This window comes from Sminthopsis crassicaudata, chromosome 3 (genome assembly GCF_048593235.1).
Source record: "Sminthopsis crassicaudata isolate SCR6 chromosome 3, ASM4859323v1, whole genome shotgun sequence".
NCBI lineage: Eukaryota > Metazoa > Chordata > Mammalia > Dasyuromorphia > Dasyuridae > Sminthopsis > Sminthopsis crassicaudata.
The window spans coordinates 329,841,831-329,863,555 of record NC_133619.1 but is presented as its reverse complement, the minus strand read 5'-3'; the positions used below and the strand labels follow the sequence as shown (position 1 = coordinate 329,863,555).

Sequence of the window (21,725 nt, the reverse complement as noted above, 5' to 3'; positions counted from 1 at the left end):
TAAATTTAGAACTGGAAGGGACTTTGAAGACTATTAAGTCCAACCATCCTTTCCTCATTTTACAGGGAGAAAAACTAAAATGTAAGGAGGTGACCTGCCTGGCTCACACAAATAGTAAATGTTAAAATTCCTTTTTTTTTAATATATTTTTTTCTTTTTGTGAAGCAATTGGAGTTAAGTGACTTGTCCGGGGTCACACAGCTAATCTTAAGTGTCTGAGGAGGGATTTGAACTCGGGTCCTTTTGACTCTAGGGCTGGTACTCTATCCACTGCATCATCTAGCTGCCCCACAAATAGTAAATATTAGCAGTTAGATTTGAATCTATGTCCTTTGATTTTAAATCCAATGTTTTATTTTTATGCATCATGATGCTTCTGCCCCAAATTTTCCTCCCTCATTGTATTTAGCTCTCTGCCCCAAACTCATTATTCTTTCCATACTATCACACTGGTTTAATATTCCTGGCACATTGTAAGTATTCCTTGATTATGTGTGTCTCACACACACACACACACACACACACACACACACACACGTGAAGAGGGGAAGGGGGAGGAGGAGAAGGAGAGAGAGAGAGAAGGAGAAAGGGAGGGAGGGGGAGAGAGAGAGACAGAGAGGAGGGAGAGAGGAGGGAGAGAGAGAGAGGGAGGAGGAGGAGAGGGAGAGAGAGGGGGGGGGAGGGAGAGGGGTGGGTAAGACCTTTTAAGGGATAAAACTACCTTTGAGGATGTAGAAGTAAACTAACTAATATTTTACACATATGAAGCCATTAAATCTACCTTGAATCAGTTTAAGTCGTCAATCTGATTCTTTACATTTTGGAGCCTTTTTTCTAAAGCCATGGGCGACATCAGTCCATTGTGTAACTCAGTCCTTACTTTAGTCCTAACTTTCTAGGATCCTGGAAAACTCCTGATTTCATATTGGAAATTACTTTTCAGGATCCTCAGTCTCGGGGGTTGTTTTCCTGTATTGGAGCTTTTAACAAGTCAGTGTCACATATCAGACCCTGAAATAGAAATTAGGAGACCTACACTTGATTTGAATCTTAGATACTTACTATGTGACCTTAGGCAAACAGACTTACATATCTGGACCTCAGTTTATTCATTCACAAAATGGAGATAATAATATCGGTCTCACTGGATTCTTTTAAGGAAGTCATAAAAACTGTAAAACAATGTGTGTTTTATTGTTGTTGAGAAATAAATAGAGAGAGCTGGCCTCAGAACCAGGAAAACCTAAGTGTAAGTCCCTTTCCTGATATATTTGGCTGTGGGATTCTGTGTAAGTCACCTTTTGTAATGTTTTCTCTAAAATGTAATGTTCTCTGTTGAGGTTTTCTTGGGGTCTCTGGAGGCAGCCTTCGTTTTAGTTCAGTAATCACCACAGGAATAGCCAGGGGTTAAAATCCAAATCCTTTATTATCTAGCTAGTGCACTTGTCCCTTTTTTGGCCCTGAGAGCTTCTAGCTTACATACTATACACTGAGTACAAACCAATCATTCTATCACTAGGAAACTATTATTTATTATATATTATATTAAATCAGTGCTAAACTAGATTTAACCATTGTCTCCTCAGTTCCACTTAGTACCTTGTTTCAAGTTCTGGCCCAATTGTAGGATTAAATCAATCATACTAAACCATGCTAAATTAGATAACTATTTTCTCTATCAATTCCATTGACTTAGTACCTTGTGAGAATCCTTTGTTTCAAGTTCAGAGTTCTGGCCCATTACAACTTTCATCTCACTACAGCTATTTAAGTTGCAGAAAAGATGTTGACTTGCAATATGGAGAGAGTTTCCACATTTGGATCTTCCCTTTAACTAATGAAATCAAAAATCCTCTTCCTATCCACCTCTGTCATTATTATCATAATCTTTGTGCCAGATGCTCTCATGTGACAAAGTGCCCTGGTACATTTTTGGGATTTCCCATCTCTCTGACCGGTTGTTCTCACCCAGAGAATTCATGTGTGGTTATTCCGGGAGCTGGTACTTTACATTATATTGCCCTCATCTCTTCTTGCCAAGTCCATGTCATGAAATTCAGAAAAGAAAAGCTTTATTTATAGACTGAAAAAATATTTAAGAGTTCATAAAAAGTAAAAGCATCTAATGCCAATGAGTAGTTCTGCTCTCTCTACTCTAGACAATCTCAGTCAGTCATATACCTCTCACATAATGAGAGCTTCTAGCAACACTGCATCTCTTGGCTTGTCCAAAGCTGTTGTGGCTTCATCTGTAGTTCTGGATTGCTCACATCAGCAGGTATTGGTCTTACTCGCTTTTGTTGTTCTTCTGGCATTGCTAGAATTCTCTCTTGCAGCTTTAATACAGTGACAGCCTAGAGACCTCTGTTCAAGATTCACTTGTATTAATTCTGCTCCCCTCAAACTGTATCTTTCTTTTGCTCAGGGATATGCTTTCTTGTTTCTAAGTCTCTGGTATCTCTTCTAGGCTCTGTGGGTCTATTGGCAATGGAGCAGGGGTTAGTTGGTAGGGAATGGTGGAGAGTGGTCAACAACTAGGCAAGGTTTCTGAAACAAAGCCCTTTAAGTGGGGGAAGCTGCACATTCCCCAGAAAATGCAGGTTACTAGGAGAGGGCTCAGAGTATGTGTGTGTAGCCAGGAGGGAGGGGGAAGACAATCCAATTTGGATTATTTAACAAGTCTCCCTTAACCTAGATGCTTTCAACTAAGGAAAAGCATCTGTTCAGTAACTTTATTCTTTTTTTTTTTTTTTTTGCATAGTTCAACACTCATTAATTTTATTCTTAACTCACTTCCCTCTGAACAGTAGTCAATTGTAGGCGTCAATCAATTTGTCCCTCTTCCTCTTTCTCCTTTTTCTCAGTAGTATGTTTCATTTCTTCATTATCCCCACCCTTTTTTTTCCCCTTTGTCTCCCAAACCCCTTCCTGGAGCCCTTTCCCTGTGTTGTTCTGTGTTTCATTGTCGTTCTATCTTGTTGATTTTTAAATTACATCAAACTTTGCCCTTAGAATGCCTAGATTCAACTCTTGGCTCAGTGACCTTAAGCAAAGCCTTTAATTCCTTGATTCTCAGTTTCTTCATCTGTAAAAAGGATGTTATTCATACTCCCTACTTTGCAGGGCTTTGTAAACCTTAAAGTGCTATAAAAATGAGAGTTATCTTCTTCATCATGATTTCCCAGATCCTTTCACTATATTTACATGGAAATGACACTAGACCCAAGATGGTTTAGTAATAGAATCACTTCACTCAGTCAGCCTCTCCCTGTATTCTCCTCTAAATATAACTTTAAATTAACACCTCAGATCAAAAACAGGAATAGCAGAGACAGCAAAAGGTCAGGGTGAGACATTTTTCTAGCTAAAATGCTTTAGGAAGTTGGAAGGAGAGCTCTGAGATGGGGTAGAGGCTGGAGCCAAGCCCATGGAGATGCAATACTAGTGGTGGGACTTGGTGGCATGGGAAGCATAAGCAGTTTTGAGAACTCTCAAGCCAGAAACCCTAAAGAGACCTGGCAACTGATCAGAAAGAGATTACAAAGGACACCTGTACTGGTTCTGGATACAGGATTAAAAGCTGTTTAGCAACTCCATTGCCTATACCCATTTCTGGGCCAAGGATGGAGTGGGGCACTTTACAAAGAAGTAGGGGCCCAGAGGAGTACTACTGCTTTGGCCCTGAGAAATCAGGGCCCCTTCCTGGATAGATCAGGACAGTAGTGACCATGCCTCTTCCCAGATCATAACCCATTTCAGAAGCACTGAAAACTTCCAAGTTCCAGACTGCTCTGGGGAAAAAAAAAAAAAAAAAGAAGAAGCATTGTGAAAAACCCTGAAGGTTGGGACAATGCTCTTGACTCCCCCCAAGAACAGAGACCAACTTTACTGTAAATTCAAAGTTAAGACATAGCTGGAAATATGAGCAGATACAATAAATGAAGACCATAAAAAAGCTACTATGGTGATAAGGAAAATCAAGACACAAACTCAAAAATTGCTATGAGCAAAGCCTCAAAGAAAAATGTAAATTGGACAAGAGCTCAATAAGAATTCCTGTTGACCAATACTGTATGATGATCAGTTCTGATGGATGTGGCCATCTTCAACAATGAGATGAACCAAATCAGTTCCAATAGAGCAGTAATGAACTGAACCAGCTACACCCAGTGAAAGAACTATGGGATATGAACATGAACCACCACTTCATAGAATTCCCAATCCCTCTAATTTTGTCCGCCTGCATTTTGGATTTCCTTCACAAGCTAAATGTACACTATTTCAAAGTCCAATTCTTTTTGTACAGCAAAATAACTGTATGGATATGCATACATATATTATATTTAATTTATACTTTAACATATTTAGCATGTATTGGTCAACCTACCATCTGGGGAGAAGGGGAAAAATTAGAACAAAAGGTTTGGCAATTGTCAATGTTATAAAATTACCCATGCATATATCTGGTAAATAAAAACTTAAAAAAAAAAAAAAAAAAAAGAATTCCTGTTGACCATCACAAAATGGTGTTGTTACTGTGTACAATGTTCTCTTGCTTCTGCTTACTTAGCATCAGTTCATGTAAATCTTTCCTGGAAGAGTTTTGTTTTTTTTAATTTTTAAAATTAAGAGTGATCAAGGGGAAAATGAAGTAAATGAGAATGAGGGAAGAAAATTATGAAAAGACAATTAACATTTTGGTAAAAGAGAAAGCACAAAAACACTGAAGAAAATAGAAAACTTCACTGATATTTTGAATTCTCAGTTCTTTTCCTCTTCTCCCCACCCTTGAATATAACAATCATATATGTGAAGTCATGCAAAACATTTCCATATAGCCATGTTGCAAAAGAAAACAATTAAAAACAAGAAAAATTTAAAAAATAAAAAAAACTTCAATCAGCATTCAGAGTTCATCAGTCCTTTCTCTGGCAGTGTAGAGCATTTTTTATCATGAGTCCTTTGGAATTGTGTTGATTCATCATCTTAACAAGCTAAGTTTTTCACTTAGCTATTGATATTGCTATTCCTTTGTATACATTCTGCTTTTGCTCATTTCACTTTACATGAGTTTATACAGGTCTCTCCAGGTTTTTCTGAAACTATCCTACTCTTCATTTTATATAACACAATATAATTCCAAAACTTGTTTAGCTATTCTCCAATTAATAAAGCATCTTCTCAATGTTCAGCTCTTTAGCACCACAAAAAACAACCACTACAAATACTTTTGTACAATAGGTCCTTTTCCCTTCTCTTTGATCTCTTTGGGATACGAACCCAGGAGAGGTATTACTGGGTCAAATGATAGGCAGTTTTATATAGCTTTTTGGAACTATGCTTCCAATTATTCTTTAAAATATTCTCTACAGCTCTACCAACAATTTTTTCACATCCCCTCTAGATTTTGTCATATTCCTTTTCTGTTATGTTAACCAGTCTGACACGTGTGAGATAGTATCTCAGAGTTGTTTTACTTTGTCATATTCTAGTTATTTAGAGTATTTTTCTTTCAATATGACTATTGATAGTTGGATTTCCTTTTTTGAAAACCGCCTGTTTATATCCTGTGACCAATTTTGATAGATTTGGCTCAGTTCCCTATGTATTTGAGAAACGAGGCCTTCATCAGAGAAACTTGCTGTAAATGTTTCTCCCAATTTCCTGTCTTCTAATTTTGACTGCCTTAGTTTGATTTGTGCACACCCTTTTTGATTTCATGTAATCAAAATTATCCATTTTACTCTCCATGATCTTCACTATCTCTTGTTCAATTACAAATTCTTCCCTTATCCATAGTTTTGACAGATTTTTTCCATGCTCCCCTAATTTATGATATTACTCTTTATGCTTGTCATTTCTCCCTTTTTACCCTTAGTTATGATGATTAGCATAAGTACTACGTACACTCAAGTATTTTAAAACAGCTCTAAGAATCATGACAAGGCAATATAGATACTATGTCTTATTTATGAGTAGATGACCTCTTAAGCCTTTTCTGGGCAATTAGCACCTTAGTCCACAGAGCAACTAACCTAGAGTCAGGAAGACTTTCTGGGTTCAAATCCAGCCTTAGATGCTTACTAGCTGTGTGATCCTGGGAAAGTCACTTAACTCTGTGTACCTTGGTTTCCTCATCTGTAAAATGAGCTGGAGAAGGAAATGGCAAATTACTCCAGCATCTTTGCTAAGAAACCCCAAATGGGGCTATGAAGAGTTGGACATGACTGAACAACAATGAGAACAATTATTAGTATCCTTCTTTTATTGATAATGAATACTAGAGGGAAGTAAATGATACAGGAGATAAAATGCTAGATCAGAGTTCAAATCCAGGCTTAGACACTTACTAGCTTTGTGACCCTGGGCCAGTCATTTAACTTCTGCCTCAGATCCTTCATTTGTAAAATAGGAATTGCATTGACACTATTGATGGAAGATACAATAGATTCTAATATTCTTCCAGCTCTAAATCTGTACTACTATGATTAGATGAAGGCCCTAGAGGCAGCTGGGTGGTACAGTGGATAAAGGGGCTGGGCCAGCAATCAAGATCTGAGTTCAAATTTGGCAACAGATACTTCCTGGTCAAATCACTTAACTTCTTTCTGCTTCAGTTTCCTCAACTGCATCTACCTTCCGAGGTTATTGTTAAATAATAATAATATTTGTAAAGTTTATAAAGTAGCATATTGCCTGGAACATTGTAGACAATAAATGCTTGTTTTCTTCTAAGGAAGGAAATGCGTATTATTAATTATTGTATTGCTATTATTTATTAATTTATTGCTATTAAGACTTGTAAACTCTTATTATTAAAAGCTCTCTTTATAAGTATGGAAGTTTCAAGGTAGAGAAATTAAGAGATTAGCCTAAAAGGTCATTTGGTAACCAGCAGGTAATTAGCAGGTTTCAATTTTAACTCTTTATATGCAAATCAAGAGTTGTTTTCTCTATAGCAGTTTGTCTTTTTTACATAGATAACATTCACTTTCCAAATACTTTTAGTTCTGGTCAACTGATATACATTGAACCTAAGCTCTATGTTGGGGAGAACTCTCTTACTACTGATGAAGTTCACTAAACTGGTACTTTCAGATTCTGAGTTTCTCCTTTTTATTAGAGATTTTGTGTGTGTATTTTCCAGTCCTTTTTGACTCTGGGAACCCATTTTGGGGTGTTTTTGCCATTTCTTTTCCAGCTCATTTTACAGATGAGAAAATTGAGTCAAATTGGCTGAAATGCCTTGCTCATAGCTAGTACGCCTTGGGGCTCTATACACTACACCGCTGGTTGCCCTATGTTTAAGACACTGTTGACCAAGAAAGTATAATCACTACATAGTATGAGGGTAAATAATAGTAATTTTGATGTTAGAGGACCTGGGATCAAATCTTACGTCTGATCCTTATTCCCTTTTGATTTCTGGGCAAGCCACTTAGCCCTTTCTAGGTATCAATTACTCCTCAATAAAATGAGAAGTTGGACTACATAATGATCTTTATGGTCCTTTTCAGGTCTGCATCTGTGATCCTTTTTTTGGGAAAAAAATCTTGTAGGAGAATAACTACTTAAGAGAAAATATTTTTGAGGCAAAAGCCTGGGCCATGAGTGATTCTTACAAGATTTGGAAGGACAATGTAAAAGATTCAGCACTTTCGCCTGATTAGTCTGTTTCCTCTGTTTCTCTTGCTTCATAGGAGCAGATCTTGTGATTAATGAGGTGATGTGGTGGGACCATGGAGTTTATTACTGTGCCATTGAGGCTCCAGGAGACACTTCTGGAGATCCAGATAAGGAAGTGAAGCTCATTGTTCTACGTAAGTACTAGGTTCTCTTTTCTCTGTTGGTAGTTACCCTGATACATTTTTTTCTTTCTTTTTTTTTTTTTTTTTTTGGCTGAGGCCATTGGGGTTAAGTGACTTGTCCAGGATCACACAGCTAGGAAGTGTTAAGTGTCTGAGGTCAAATTTGAACTCAGGTCCTCCTGACTTCAGGGCTGGTGAGCTATCCACTGCGCCACCTAGCTGCTCTCCTCCCCCGCTCACCACCTCATCTCCCCACCCCCCTCACCCCGATACATTTTTTTAAAAAATCCAAACACAGGTTCATGGACAATTTCAAGGAGTTTGTAAACTTAAATGAAAAACAAATTACAGCTTGATTTCTACATAATTGATTTCCTTGAAAATCATATGTATTTCATTTTATGCAATTAAAAATATTATTCTGAGATGGATCCCTAAGTTTCACTTAACTGTTAAAGGGGATTATTACCCAAAGAAGGGACCCTTACTCTCAGGTTAGGTTCTTTGAATGATTAGTTATAATTCTCTTATTTCTAAATAGAATTTTAGCACATGTGCACTTATAATACTGTTTAAAAATAGTACAAAATTATGCTGCAGCAATAATAGTAACTTTTTTGAAGCAGAGAAACAGTACAATTTTAAAAGAAATTTTCTAGATGAGTTACAAGAAGTATAGAGAACTTACATGACTTACAAGTAATTATACTTGAGATGTTTCTACCCTCTCTGTCTCTATGGCTCAGTCTTGGGTCTTCCTACTGTTCTTCACCAGCTTAAGGAAAATTGATGGCCCATCTCTGGTTTCTCAGAATAGCCTAATGTTACAAGTACCTCTAAATAATGGTACTCTGTGGGAATGCCCTACTCATCTCAGAAGGATTTTTACAGGAGGTGAGAAAAAGGCAAGTGAAAAGCTCATAGAAAGAAATTGGATCAGGATTAGTCAATCAAACATTTACTATATACTAGGCACTATATTAATGCAAAGACAGAACAAAAGATGCCCCATGCTCTCAAGGAACTCATAATCTCCTGGGGGAAACAATATGAAAACAACTATGTAAATAGAAGAATGACATTAACTTCAAGAGAGATCAGAAAAGGCCAAAAGATAGGATTTTAGCTCAAACTTGAAAGAAATAAGGAAAAGAAGGAGGAAATGAGAAAGAAGGACATTCCAGACATGGGAAATGCATCATAGAAGCATAGTGTTATAAACTTAGAACTGGAAAAGTTCTTGTAAGTCTTTGAAAATGCCATCTTAAATGGCAACTTGAGGCTGAGATTGAGATGAGTGTGCAGAGTCACATAGTTATGTCTGGATATATATATAATCAATTAAAACAAATATATATTTAAGATAATGTCCTTAAAAAACTATGTCTCATTTTGTGCAAGAGGAATAGTACTCTCTGTTAAGAGGCACAGGTACCAAGATGGCTTCCTTAGTTCTCTGGAATTTAGTGAACTTTATTGTCAGGATATGAGATTTTGTTTTTTCTACACTTGCTTCAGGGAGTCATTGAGTGAGGGAAATAAAAGGGGTTTTACAATATAGAAAGCAGAGGCCTGGAGTATGACTAACTGGCTCTGACTTGCTTTCTACAGACTGGCTAACAGTGATTTTCATCATCCTTGGTGCCATCTTCCTCATCGTGCTAGTCAGCGTATGCTGGTGCCAGTGTTGCCCCCAGTATTGTTGCTGCTATATTCGCTGTCCTTGCTGTCCAACCCGGTGCTGCTGCCCTGAGGAAGGTGAGAGAGTTTCTGGGAAATAACTTTCTTAGGCACATTTGCCCAGAAGTCACTTGGTAAAAAAATTAGTTTTTGTTTTTTTTCTTTTTTAATCCTCCAAATTTTCCCTTCCTCTATTCATTCTTCCCAGATTCCTACAACTATAGTGTGTCATTTTTGAAAAGGGACCAATTCAACCCTCCTATTTTACAAATGAAAAACTAAGGCCCAGAAATCAATTGAAGTGAAAATTATGTTTAAAATAAGGAAGTTGTCTGAACACAAGAACATAAAGATACTTACTTAAAGGTTTTCAAGTCCAACTAGTAATTTTATATAATTTTACACTGATGCCCCCCAAAATGAAATGACACAGTCAGTATGGATACCAGGATTTAAAACTGGGCCTTCCTGATTTCAAGGCCATCACCAGCACATTATGCAGCCTTTTTTATGCTTCTTGTTCCTGCTGATATGCCTAGAGAACTACTCACAGTGAGCTAGTTCCCTTGAGATAAATACAGAGGAGGGGAGATAAGAAGAAAATGGGATGTGTTCTCCCAATGGGTCTTTCAAAAATTATTGGATGAGATGGGGTGGGGTGAAGGTGGGTTGAAAGTGGAGGTGGCTCATATTACAAGTGGCCATGGTCAGTTTAGTAAGAACGAGGCTAACATGTCTATAACATAACTATATTAAGGGAGCAATTAGCCTTTACATAACTTATGTTAACAGGTCTACCATTCTTGTATCAACATAGATCATTGGGGCATAGAATATTTCTGAAGACAATAGAGATAGGATCTGGATCTGTAATTTCCATAGTATAGGGAATTTCTAGACTAGGAAATTCCCTCCACTGATACAGGTTGGTTCCTTCTCTGCAATATTTGGATGCAAAATTTGAGATGCAAAGATTTAGAGAACTGCCTGAGCACATACTCAGTGTCCTGCATGTAGAATGTCTCATGGAACTCACACCTAGTTCTTCCCAGTTCTGAGGTGAACTGAAGGCCATGCTATGGCTCTGTTCTGTTTATGTATTCCTTCAACAGATACTTCTTGGGCATTTACAGAGTCCTTGTATGGATCAAATGAGATAATGTTTATAAAGTGCTTATCATAATGCATGGCCCTTAGGAGCTTAATATGTGCTTATTCTCCTTTGTATAAAGTGTTATTTTCAGCATTTTGAAATAGAGTATATGTGAACGTGGCATTGAACATATAAATTAGTTTAGGTAAAATTGTCATTTTTACTACATTGACTCCATAAATTAAAAATTATATATATACACACACATATATATCTATCTAAATTTAAAAAATGAATATGGCATGGCTCCTGCCCTTAAGAAATAAAGTCTAGAAAGGAAGATGATATATGCAAACAGCTATAATATAGGGCAATATATGGTAAGTACCATAGGATAACTTACAAAGGTAAGACTATAGAAATTTAGAGAAATTAGAAATTTTCTTGGAAGAGCTTGGAGTAGGGGGGGGGTACAGGTAAGGGGTAGCAATTTTAGCTGAACCTTGAATGATGCATAGGATTTCAAAGGGTGATGAATAGGAGATGTAGTAATGAGAAAATCACATACAGTTAGGAGAGAGCAAAATGTCTGTTAATGAAATAGAGAGTATTTCATTTTGGCTAATTTAAGATTAGATTATTGTAAAAGATAAGAGATAGCTAAAGGAAGAAAGGGATATTGGACACATGCAGAGTCTTGAAATCAGGATAAGGAGAATGGACTCTAGTAGACAATGGAGAACCAGTCAAAGTTTTGAATAACATGATAGCCAGATCTAAGAAGTACGTGAGTAATATTTATATGGCACTTTAAGGCATTTCTTTCATGATCTTGCAAAAAGCAGGTGGGAAAAGTATTTTTATTCCCAGTAAGAAACTAAGACTCAAAGATTAAATGATTCACATGTGCTCAAAGGATTATTTTTCTGGCAGTGTATAGTATATATTGAAGGCAGGGAGAAACCAGAGACAGGAAGACTAGTTAGGAACTATCACAATAATATAGGAGAGGAAATGTAGGCATAAAGTGAGGGAAAGTAGGAAAAATAGGGGAGAACATAACAGCTAGCAAGTGCTGAATGCTTATACCAACATGTCGTTTGTTCTTCACAGAAACCCTAGGAGTTAGGTGGTGTTATTATTATCTCAACTTTACAGTTAAGGAAATCAGACAATTTAATTGACTTATATGAAGTCACATAGTAAAATGTCTGAGGCCTGATTTGAAAGAATTCAGGTCTTTCTGACTCTAGGCCTCATGCTCTATCCATTGAACCACCTAGGTGCCTCTTTCTTAAAAGAGGGATGGATTTGGGAAATTGGGAAGGGAAAAACTATTGCCTTTAAATTGTCTTTAAATCTTAAGGATTTAAGAGATGATTAGGTACTGTGGCAAGACAGTTGGAGGCACCAAAGATGACTTCAAATTTGTGAGCCTGGCAACTGGGAGCATAGTCGGACTAGTATTGTTATTATTTTGATAGGAAAAAGTAAGGAAGAGGCATTAGCCAGATAAAAGAATGGTGATTGATGAATTTAGTCTTAGATTTGTTGTACTTGTAATGCTCATGTGTCATCTGCTAGAAATTTCCAATATTGGAATTTTGATTGGGGAAGACATCATGGATAAAGATAAACTTGGATAAACTTGGGAGTCAAATTGAAACTCTGAGATTGATAGCAAATATAACTCAACAAGAGAGAAGCTATATATAGAGAGACATAATTTTGAGAAATGATTTCATTTAGAGAGGAGGAAGAAAGATCATTGGGTAGGGAAGGGAAAGGAGTAATTTGATCCATTATTGAACATTTTTTAGCAACTACAATATGCCAACAAACTGCCCTGGTTGACCCTAATTAGGTTTGGGAGGGCACTGTAGGAAAGTATGGATACAAAGCCAAAAATGAAACAATTTTGCCTTCAAGGACGTTATGCTTTCAGGAGAAACAATGTCTATACATATAAGTAATACTATATATACAAAGTCAAGGGTGTGGGGAGCGGGGAGAAGAGTCATGAACAGCAAGAAAAGATCAGGGAAAGGCCTTATATAGAAAGTATAAGGGTTTTGAAGGAATCTAGGATTCAAAGAAAAGTGAATTCCAAGCTGGGGGTATGGCCAGCAAAGTCCTATATAAACATCTTCTGTTATTTTTTAAGGCAGAATGGCCTAATGCATAGTGTATTGACCTTGTAGTCAGGCGGATAAGAGTCCCTCTCTGAGCAAGTCATTAAATGTCCTTGGGCCTCAGTTTCCTCACCTGTAAAATGAGGATGGAGTTCAAGGTTGCAACTGGGAGGGGGATAAGTTTGGCCAGAACTTTGGTGATTTGAGGTGGTTGGTTTTTGTGACCCTGGTTACCTCTGCAAGGAATGGTTCTGAGAACTTGTGCTCATAAAACCAGTTGAGTTTATCTTTGTACTTTTCCACTATCCTTTTCAGGACATTGGGGCTGCCCAAGAGGACACATCCCTACCTCCTATTTATAGCCATTGTTCTAGTTTTCCCAAGTTACTGGTAGGGGATTACTTCCATAATCCATAATTAGTGTTCTGCTATTAATAGCTGAAGATGGTTTCATACATTTCACCTTAGGGGGAGGGAGAGGAGGGAAGTTTCATTATTAAGGGGGCTTTTAATACTTTAGCCAAAATCCATGTTGGGAAGCCCAGTCACAGGGTCAGGACTACAGAAGACATTTCTTGGTGAGACTCCTCAGTTCACATGAGTCAGTCAGTGACTCCATCCACATGGCAACCTGACTTTAGTATTAACTGTTACTGAGCAAATAAGGAAGTATCCTTTACTCCAGGATGGATGCTATGCTTAAGGCTTCCTTCCTTTTTATAGTATCCTAATGACCATTATGATTTGTGCTTCTGAATATGCAGAAGTATGCAAGATTCTCTAGAAAGTATAGTTCTGATAGAGGGAGAATGGCATTCACCCTATGAGAATATGAAAGGAGGGCTGTAGTCTGGTGTAATGGAAAAAATCACTAAACCTAGAACCCTTGGACAAATCACTTAAGCACTCTGAACTTCAGTAAGGATTTAGATATGCTTGTATGCTGTTGCAAGAAAGTTGGAAGTATTAAAGATGATTTCAAATGGAAAGGGAAAGGGGGCAAATGAATTAGTTAAACAAAAGTTCCTTCCAACTCTTTAAGTCCAAGGAGCCATTGAATTTTATTAAGCAAGGAGTGATGCGTGCTTTATATATCTCTTTTTGGCAGCTATGTGGAGGATGGTTTTGGGGGGGGAAGAGACCTGAGTCAGGGAAATCTGAAGCTATTCTGAGTCCAGGTTAGGAGGATACTAAACTAGGATGTAGTGAAGTAAAGAGGGGGAAAGGAATGAATATTACAGAATTGAGAGAAACTCAGTGATAAGGATATCTTCTTCCTTATAAGGATAACTTCTATTATAAGGTAGTGGGGGTTTCTTGAAGCTTTATAACTTTTCCCGATGCCTATTACTTTAATCCTCCACTTTGCTTTCCACTGTTGTAGCCATAAAAAACTCTAGGACACCAGAAAGGGATTGTGTCATTGCTTAGTGCTAGAAGGTAAGGGAAAAATTGGGAGACCTCTCATTCTACACTGGGGATGGGAGGGGAAGAAATCTTGGAATGGAAACAATCAGTGATGGTAACTAAAAACAAATAGGACAATTAGTTCTAAGTTTAGGACTAGAAAAACAACAAATGAGAGGTAAAAGGGCAGCCAATCTATTATTCCCAAGGGTTTATACACCAGGGGGATACTTTATATCTGATAAAACAGAATCTATTGAGCATATAGTATTCTTGTAAGGTCTCTAAGGGCAAGATCCATTTCTTAATTATTTTTCTTTCTTTTAAAAATACATTTTTGGAAAAAAATTAAAATTTTTATGAGATCTTTTGTTTTTACATAACCTGGATTTTTCCATATATCCTATACTCTTCCTCCATATAATAAGGATTTTTTAAGACAAAAAATCAAAAAAGGAAGAGAAAAAAAGAGCAAAACTGATCAATACATTAAAAAAAAAAAAAACTTTGACTATGCATTGTTTCATATCTGTGAACTTCCCTTCCCTCCCCCATACCTCTGCAAAACCTTATGTTATTTATCTTTAGATCTTCTTCAATACCAAGTACATAGTAAATTTTTAATAAATGTTTGATGAATGACTCAGTAATATAATAGGGGGGAAAAAATTACCTGACATAAAATTAGAACAAATTGGTTTAGGTAATGTCCCCAACCCTTAAAAGTTAAGTAATTTGCCCATAGTCATACAATTTTTTCTGAATCTCAGTTTTCTTATCTATAAAAATGAAAATATAATTAGAGCATACTTCATGAGACTTAATGAAGAAGGGAGTTTGTAAGCTGTGAAATGCTATATAAATATGAGCCGCAATTACTGTGAATTGATACTTTGCTAGCTTATGAGTAAGTGAAGAAAAAGGGGCTTCTGTTGAAAGGATTATAAGGGAAATAGCATCTCAGAGAAAAGCTAGATTCCTGTTAAAGTAATATGGTGGGAAGTAAGGAGAAACCATTTTGTGGATCTATAATAAAAGGTCAATAATATCGGGGAGGCGGTGCTCATAATATAACATGAAATAATCAACAAAATTAGCAGAGGGGCATTTAGCAGTAATAGAAGCCTAAGAAGGGAAAGATGGAGTTGAATAGTAGTGAGAGTGAAGGAGGGAATAGTAGAGTCAATATCTGGATCAGGATAATGAGGGAAAACAAGAGGTTGGAGGCTTCCTGGAAGTGCATGTTAGTGCTAGTGAAGAGGAAATATTGAATAGGCAGAGAAATGTTACTACTTAGGATGAAGGATTAAGCATCCTCCATATTATATGAAAAGGATCTTGATTATTTAACCTATTGGTTTGCTTACTATCATGGGGAGAGAGGAAAAAATTTTTAAAACAAGATTTTGCAAAGATAAATGTTGAAAACTATTTTTGTATGTATTTGGAAAAATTAAATATTACTAAAAAAAAGAAAGAAAGGGATGTTAATGCAGTATTAGGAGCCTCTGCCAACATGTTCCCTTAGGCACCCAGATACTTCTCATAATTTGCTTGTGTTCACTTCCTTTGAAAACAGAATATTTCTGGGCTGCTGCTGTGCTACTTTCTGTACTCTAGATTTATAGCACCTTAATTTGTTTACCATAGAAGCAGTAACTTATACCTTAATATTCAATCTCACTCATTATTCATTTCAGGCAGCCAGTTCTCTGGACTCTCCTCTTGTTATTGTTGTAGCCATTGTTCAGTTGTTTTCAGTCATGTTTTACTCTTGATGACCTCATTTGGGGTTTTATTGGCAAAGATATTATAGCGATTTCTTTCTCTAACTCATTTTACAGATGAGGAAACTGAGGCAAATAGGTGAAAGGATTTGCCCAGGCTCAAATGTCTGAGGTCTTCACAACTTACAAACCCAACACTGTATGCATAGCCCCACCTAGTATCTTGCTTTTTTTGGTATAAATAACAAAGGCTAGGGATGTAAGGTGCAAGGTGAGACAAGCTTGGAAAGGCAGTCTTGAAGACTTCATGGATGTTCTTTTAAGGAGGCCAGAGCAATTACATTCCACTTTGAAACATACAAGTACTTTCTGCATCTGCATGTACCTTTCTTCTTTTACCCTTGATAGGGATTGGTAATTCCCTTCCTTCCTCCTACCAGGTTCCCGTCACTGAAGAAACCCCCTTTAGTGAGCAGTGTGGGTGAAGAAACTGGGGAATTTTTAGCCTAGAGAAGAAAAGATGAGGTAGGGGTTGTGAGGGGAAGAGACAAAAAATTTCTTCAAGTCTTTGAAGGGATGTCATATGAAAAAGGGATTATATTTATTTTGCTTGACCACAGTGAATGGTCAGGAACAGTGAATTAAAGCTGCAGAAATAGGTTTGGACTTTATACGAGAAAATCTAATTAGGGTTGTCTAAAGTGGAAAAGACTGCCTTCCAAGATAATGAATCTCCCTATAATTGGAGACTGCAAGTCTACTTCTCAGGAATGACTCCTAAATTCCCTTCCAACCCTTGAAACACTATTACTGGAGAGAAGGGCAGAAAGCTACTCTCTGAATCCCTTGTTATCACCATACTCCCTTGACTACTTCCTACATTCAATGCTCATATACTGGGAGGAAGCAGAGGGCACATTATTATAGAATTATATACTTCCTTCTGCCCTTCCAGGTTTCCTGGCCTGTGTCCTTAATAACTTGGTGTGTTTGTGCCTTCTATTTCTGGCTAGTGACTGGATGCCATCTTGGTTAGTTGCCAAAATTTATTTGCATGCTTGATAAAATACATTCTGGGTCACCTTGGAGGAAAGCAAAGTGGTGATATTTTAAAAGCAAATGATTTTTATTCCCTGTGAAAACCCTTTGAAGAATCCATATGTCAGGGATGATGGAAGTATTGATCTTAGCTGGTGTTTACAGCATCTTTACAAATCCTCTATTTGCTGAAAATGTGGCATATCAGATTTGGAGGAGGATCTGTTTTCTGGAAAGGGTGACTAATACTGATACAATTTATGTTGCTTAAAGTCAATAGAGCATTTCCCTCAAAATTAATCCAATGGGATAGGGGATATAATTTCCATTTTGCAGATGAGAAGATTGAAGTGAAGAGGTTCTAGCTCACCTAGGTAACCAATGGAAGAGGTAGATCTCAAACCCAAGGTCTCTTATCCAAACCCAGTCCTTCCTCCCTGCCTCCCACACCATACTGCTTTCTTGTCTCATAAAGGGTCGAGAAACTACATAGGGTGAAGGTAATCATTTCTCCTTCTCCCCTTGCAGCCCTGGCCCGGCACCGGTTTATGAAGCAGGCTCGGGCACTAATCCCCCAGATGATGGAAAAACCCCTCTACTGGGGTGCTGACAGGAGCTCCCAGGTTTCATCTTACCAAATGAACCCGCTGCTGCAGCGAGGTAAACCCCCTACCAAAGAAATGTAGGTGGACTGAGGGTAAGAAATTGGTCTGCATGGGGCCTTTATGGAAAAAACCAAAACAAAACAATATCGATTATTATGGCTCAGGGAGAAGAAGTATAAATCAAACAGTTTGAAAATCAAATAAAGAGGGTCTTCCAGGGGACTTTGTGGTACCCCATGAGTGAGGGAAATCAGTTTATCTTGGGACTTGTCATACAATGATACTGTCATTTCTCTTTGTGTTTAGATTTCTCTCCACCAGCCAGCTTCCCTCAGATGCCAGTGCTCCCAACACCAACTCACCCCCCTGCTGCCAATGGAGTGCTGGAGTACTTAGAGAAGGAGCTGCAGAAATTCAACCCTGCCCAGGCCCTCCCACCAACCCACAAAGCAAGAGTTGCTCGTCACTGCAGCATGTTGTCCTCCCTGGGTTCAGAAATCGTGGAACGCAGGATTATTCACCTTCCCCCCTTGGTCAGAGACTTTCCCTCCTCCCAGAGAACCAGTGAATCATCTCAGCAACAGTGGGGCTCCCAGTTTTCCCGGAGACCTTGGGCTCTGGATGAGGCGAAACAGGAGAGAAGGCAGAATTATTACTCTGATTTCCGTCGAGGATCCTTGGAACCATGGCCAAAATCCAAAGCCTCAGAGCACAGGGGTCATGAGAAATATAAGGGTGCAAGGCATTGGACTTCCAGGGAGGAAGTCTCACCCTCCTCCAGGCCATACTCTGATAGCCTGAGTGATGATGGGTCCTATTCCCGACAGCCACACTGGAGCTCCAGCCACTCAACCCAACGAAATCGATCTCCAGGGAGGCATCCTCGGCCAGGCCAGAGGGAAAGTGCCTACAGACAGGGTAGCCACCGGCACCGAAGCTATTCCCCACCATCTTGCCATAGCTCTTGGAGTTCAGAAGAAGAAAAGGAGCGGCAGTATCATCAAGGCCGGAAATCCCACCGTCCTCCTCCACCTTCAAGCTGGACTGAAGAGAAGCCACCGAGCTATCACTCTCTAGAAGTCATTCCAGGCAAGAATGTCAGGAAAAAAGGGAATGTGGAAAGGCGCTCGGTGAGCCTGGGGGTTACTCTATGTGAGGGTAGGGCTTTGAAAAAGAAGACCTATTGGTCTGCCAGAGTTTAGATGTCTTTAATGTTCATGAAAACAGTGACTTTTCCTAGGCAAGGGGTGACCAACAAGGTTTACAAAGTGTCCAGGCAGCTAGAGAATAAGCATTTATTAAGCACTTTCTTTTTTCTGGATATCTACAGCATCTTTACAAACCCTCTATCCACTGAAAATGTGGCAGATCAGATTTGGAGGAGGATCTGATTTCTGAAAGGACTGGCTAATACTGATTTACATTTATGTTGTTGTAAAGACAAGCATTTTCCTCAAAATTAATCCAATGGGATAGGGGATATAATCTCCATTTTGCAGGTGAGAAGATTGAAATTAAGAGGTTATGGCTCACCTAGCTAACCAATAGAAGAGGTGGATCTCAAATCCTGCTGCTAAACAGTAGAGCTACAAAAACAAAAGTGGAATTGTAATACTCATCCTCAAAGAGCTTACAATAGTGAAAACATTTGCCATGCTATATTCAAAGGAAGTGTTTAATAAATGTCTCTGACAGAAACTCTCTTAGAAGGTGATTTTGAGGGGCCTAATTTTAGAAAGGGCATTGTCCCCAGCAGATTGTAGAGAAAGCATTAGTCTTGGGGTTAAGATGACCATATGAATATCAGTTGCCTCCTGTGTAAGAAGGGGCAAATGAATTATGGTGATATTTACCTCAAATGAGATAATATACATGAAACACTATTCAAATGACAGTGACTAATTTCAAAGCACTATCAGAGCTACTTTCTGATCTCTGGCTCACTAATCATGGTTCCCAAACTCTGAGGTCATGGGGCCCTGCGCGGGAAGAGACCTGAGAAATCATCTCCTACAACTTCCTCATTTTACAACTGAGGAAATCCCTCTGCCTCTAGAAGGTGGTGTTAACAATTTGTAGAACATAAGCTTCCTACTCCCTACCCAATTGCTCAGAAAATAGAAAAAGGTCATGTCTGCTTGGGGAAGAGAGTGACAAGAAAGCCAGTGGTGTGTGTTGCTACGGTATACATTGAAGCAATCACTAGGGAACCTCTTCAAAAGCCACTTTTCCCCATGTTGCTGAGTTCAGAATGGTCTATAGAAGGCTGCTGTGGATAATCCCTATAGGAGTTTCTACCTACTTCTATCTTGAAAGGAAAGTCCTATCCATGCCCTTAGGATATAAGGTGACCTCAGATCTTTGGGTCTGGCCTCAAGTGGCTTTGAGGGGCTCACCTCTGTCTCCTTGTGGAGTGGTGGGTAGAAAGAATGACTCACTTCTTGACTAAGAGATGTTATACTAAGTGGATTAAGGGTTTCTCTGAGGGAAAGTGGATAGTTTGAATATTCCAGAAGCCTCTCAAAATTCCCAGATGAGGAGCATCATGGGTAATGGAACTGGTTTCAAAGTGTCCTAGAACTATAATACTGGCCTGAACCGAATATATATAGGCCAGGGAAGGACTACTGAAGACCTTTAGGGATTCAGATCAGGAATGCTTCATGGGATTGCAGACTGCTCTCTACCTGGCAGTCATCTGATTTGTGCCAAGACATAGGCCACCACCAGGGGACTACTTAGCTATTTTTATTCTAATATGGGCTTCCTTAAAAGATATAGTAGAAGGGGTGAAAGGGCCAAGATGCCATGCATAGGAAACATATATTAATAAAAAATACTATGTGCAGGCACTATGCACATTACAAATATTTTTGTCTTTGACCATTTCAGCAATGTAGGTGTCATCATCCCCATTTTTCAGGCAGTGCAACTAAAAACACATTAGGTGATTTGCCTAGGATGACAAAACTAATAAGTGTTTGAAACTGGATTTGAACTCAGGTCTTCCTAACTTGGGACCCCAGCTTGGTATCCACTACACCTCTTAGCTGCTTCAACGTGGCAGACAAAGAGGACATGTTGGGCATAACCCCTGGGTATTTGTTGGACTGGATTTCTTGTAGAATCATAGATTGATAGAACCAAAAAGTCATCTTGGGATCTACTAGCCCAACTCTCTCATCTTGTAGATGGAAAGAATGAGGCCAAGTGAAATTAATGAAAGAATTTAATCAGAATCCAAGCCTAGTTCCACCTTCTACAGCCCTCATTGTTTTTGTTTTTTATAAAACTTTTTATTTTCAAAACACATGCATAGTCTTCAATATTCATCTTTGCAAAACCTTGTGTCCCAATTTTTTTTCCATTCCTTCATACCCCTTTCCTTACACAGCAAGCAATCCAGTATATGTTAAACATGTGTAATTCTTCTATACATATTTCTACAATTATACTACATAAGAAAAATCAGATCAAAAGAAAAAAAAAAAGAGAGAAAACAAAATGCAAACAAACAACAACCAAAAAAAAATTGAAAATATGTTGTGATCCACACTCAGTCCCCATAGTCCTCTCTCTGCATACAGATAGTTCTATCACAAGACCATCGGAACTGGCCTGAATCACCTCGCTGTTACCAGTTAATATGATACAATAACATTATTTTACCTAGTGTGATAGTTAAAAAGATTTGAGAGACAGCACTCATTTTATTAATAATTGTTAGTAGAAGGATGGTCATTTGGCTGTCTGTCTTAGACCAGAGACCCCTAATAGTGGTAAGGGTCATAGTTTATGTGTCTTTCAAAGGGGTGCCTACTCACCTCCCTAACCTCAGGTTGTCTGGACAGTGACAAGGTGAGAATTCACCTAGTAATCCTAACAGAGATGGGCTATCTTGGGGTATGTGACTTAGGTCACTGAAATCTTGGTCTAAGAGACATAATATCCATATCACTTGTCTTGATAATAAGAAGAGTCAACATTTTCTCAGGACCCGTCTGAGCAAACACAATGCACAAAAACGTACCCATTAGCCCCAAATTAGAAATTCTTTTACTATTTGAGTAGATCTTGGCCTGGGTAAATCTCTAAGAGAAATTTCCCACATTGATTGGTTTCTGGATGAGAAAGTAGAAAAGGGGGAAACCTTGACTTTAACACAATAACTAGTTATTAAATATAAGAGAGAAATAATTTTCACACTAGCTGGTGCCATGACTTTCACTGCCCAG

General features: G+C 38.3%; 1 protein-coding gene across 4 annotated transcripts in view; it reads left to right on the top strand.

The window, feature by feature from the left end:
• The window catches only part of ILDR1 (immunoglobulin like domain containing receptor 1), a 70,486-nt gene that overhangs the window by 41,792 nt on the left and 6,969 nt on the right, over window positions 1-21,725 (top strand). Inside the window, exons 4-7 of one of the 4 annotated variants that reach the window (XM_074301369.1) lie at window positions 7,701-7,820; window positions 9,420-9,566; window positions 17,414-17,545; window positions 17,797-18,620. In XM_074301369.1, the coding sequence (XP_074157470.1) occupies window positions 7,701-7,820; window positions 9,420-9,566; window positions 17,414-17,545; window positions 17,797-18,620 (1,223 nt within the window). The remainder of the gene's footprint in view (window positions 1-7,700; window positions 7,821-9,419; window positions 9,567-17,413; window positions 17,546-17,796; window positions 18,621-21,725) is intronic. The other 3 variants (XM_074301370.1, XM_074301372.1, XM_074301371.1) reach the window with 3 other exon arrangements.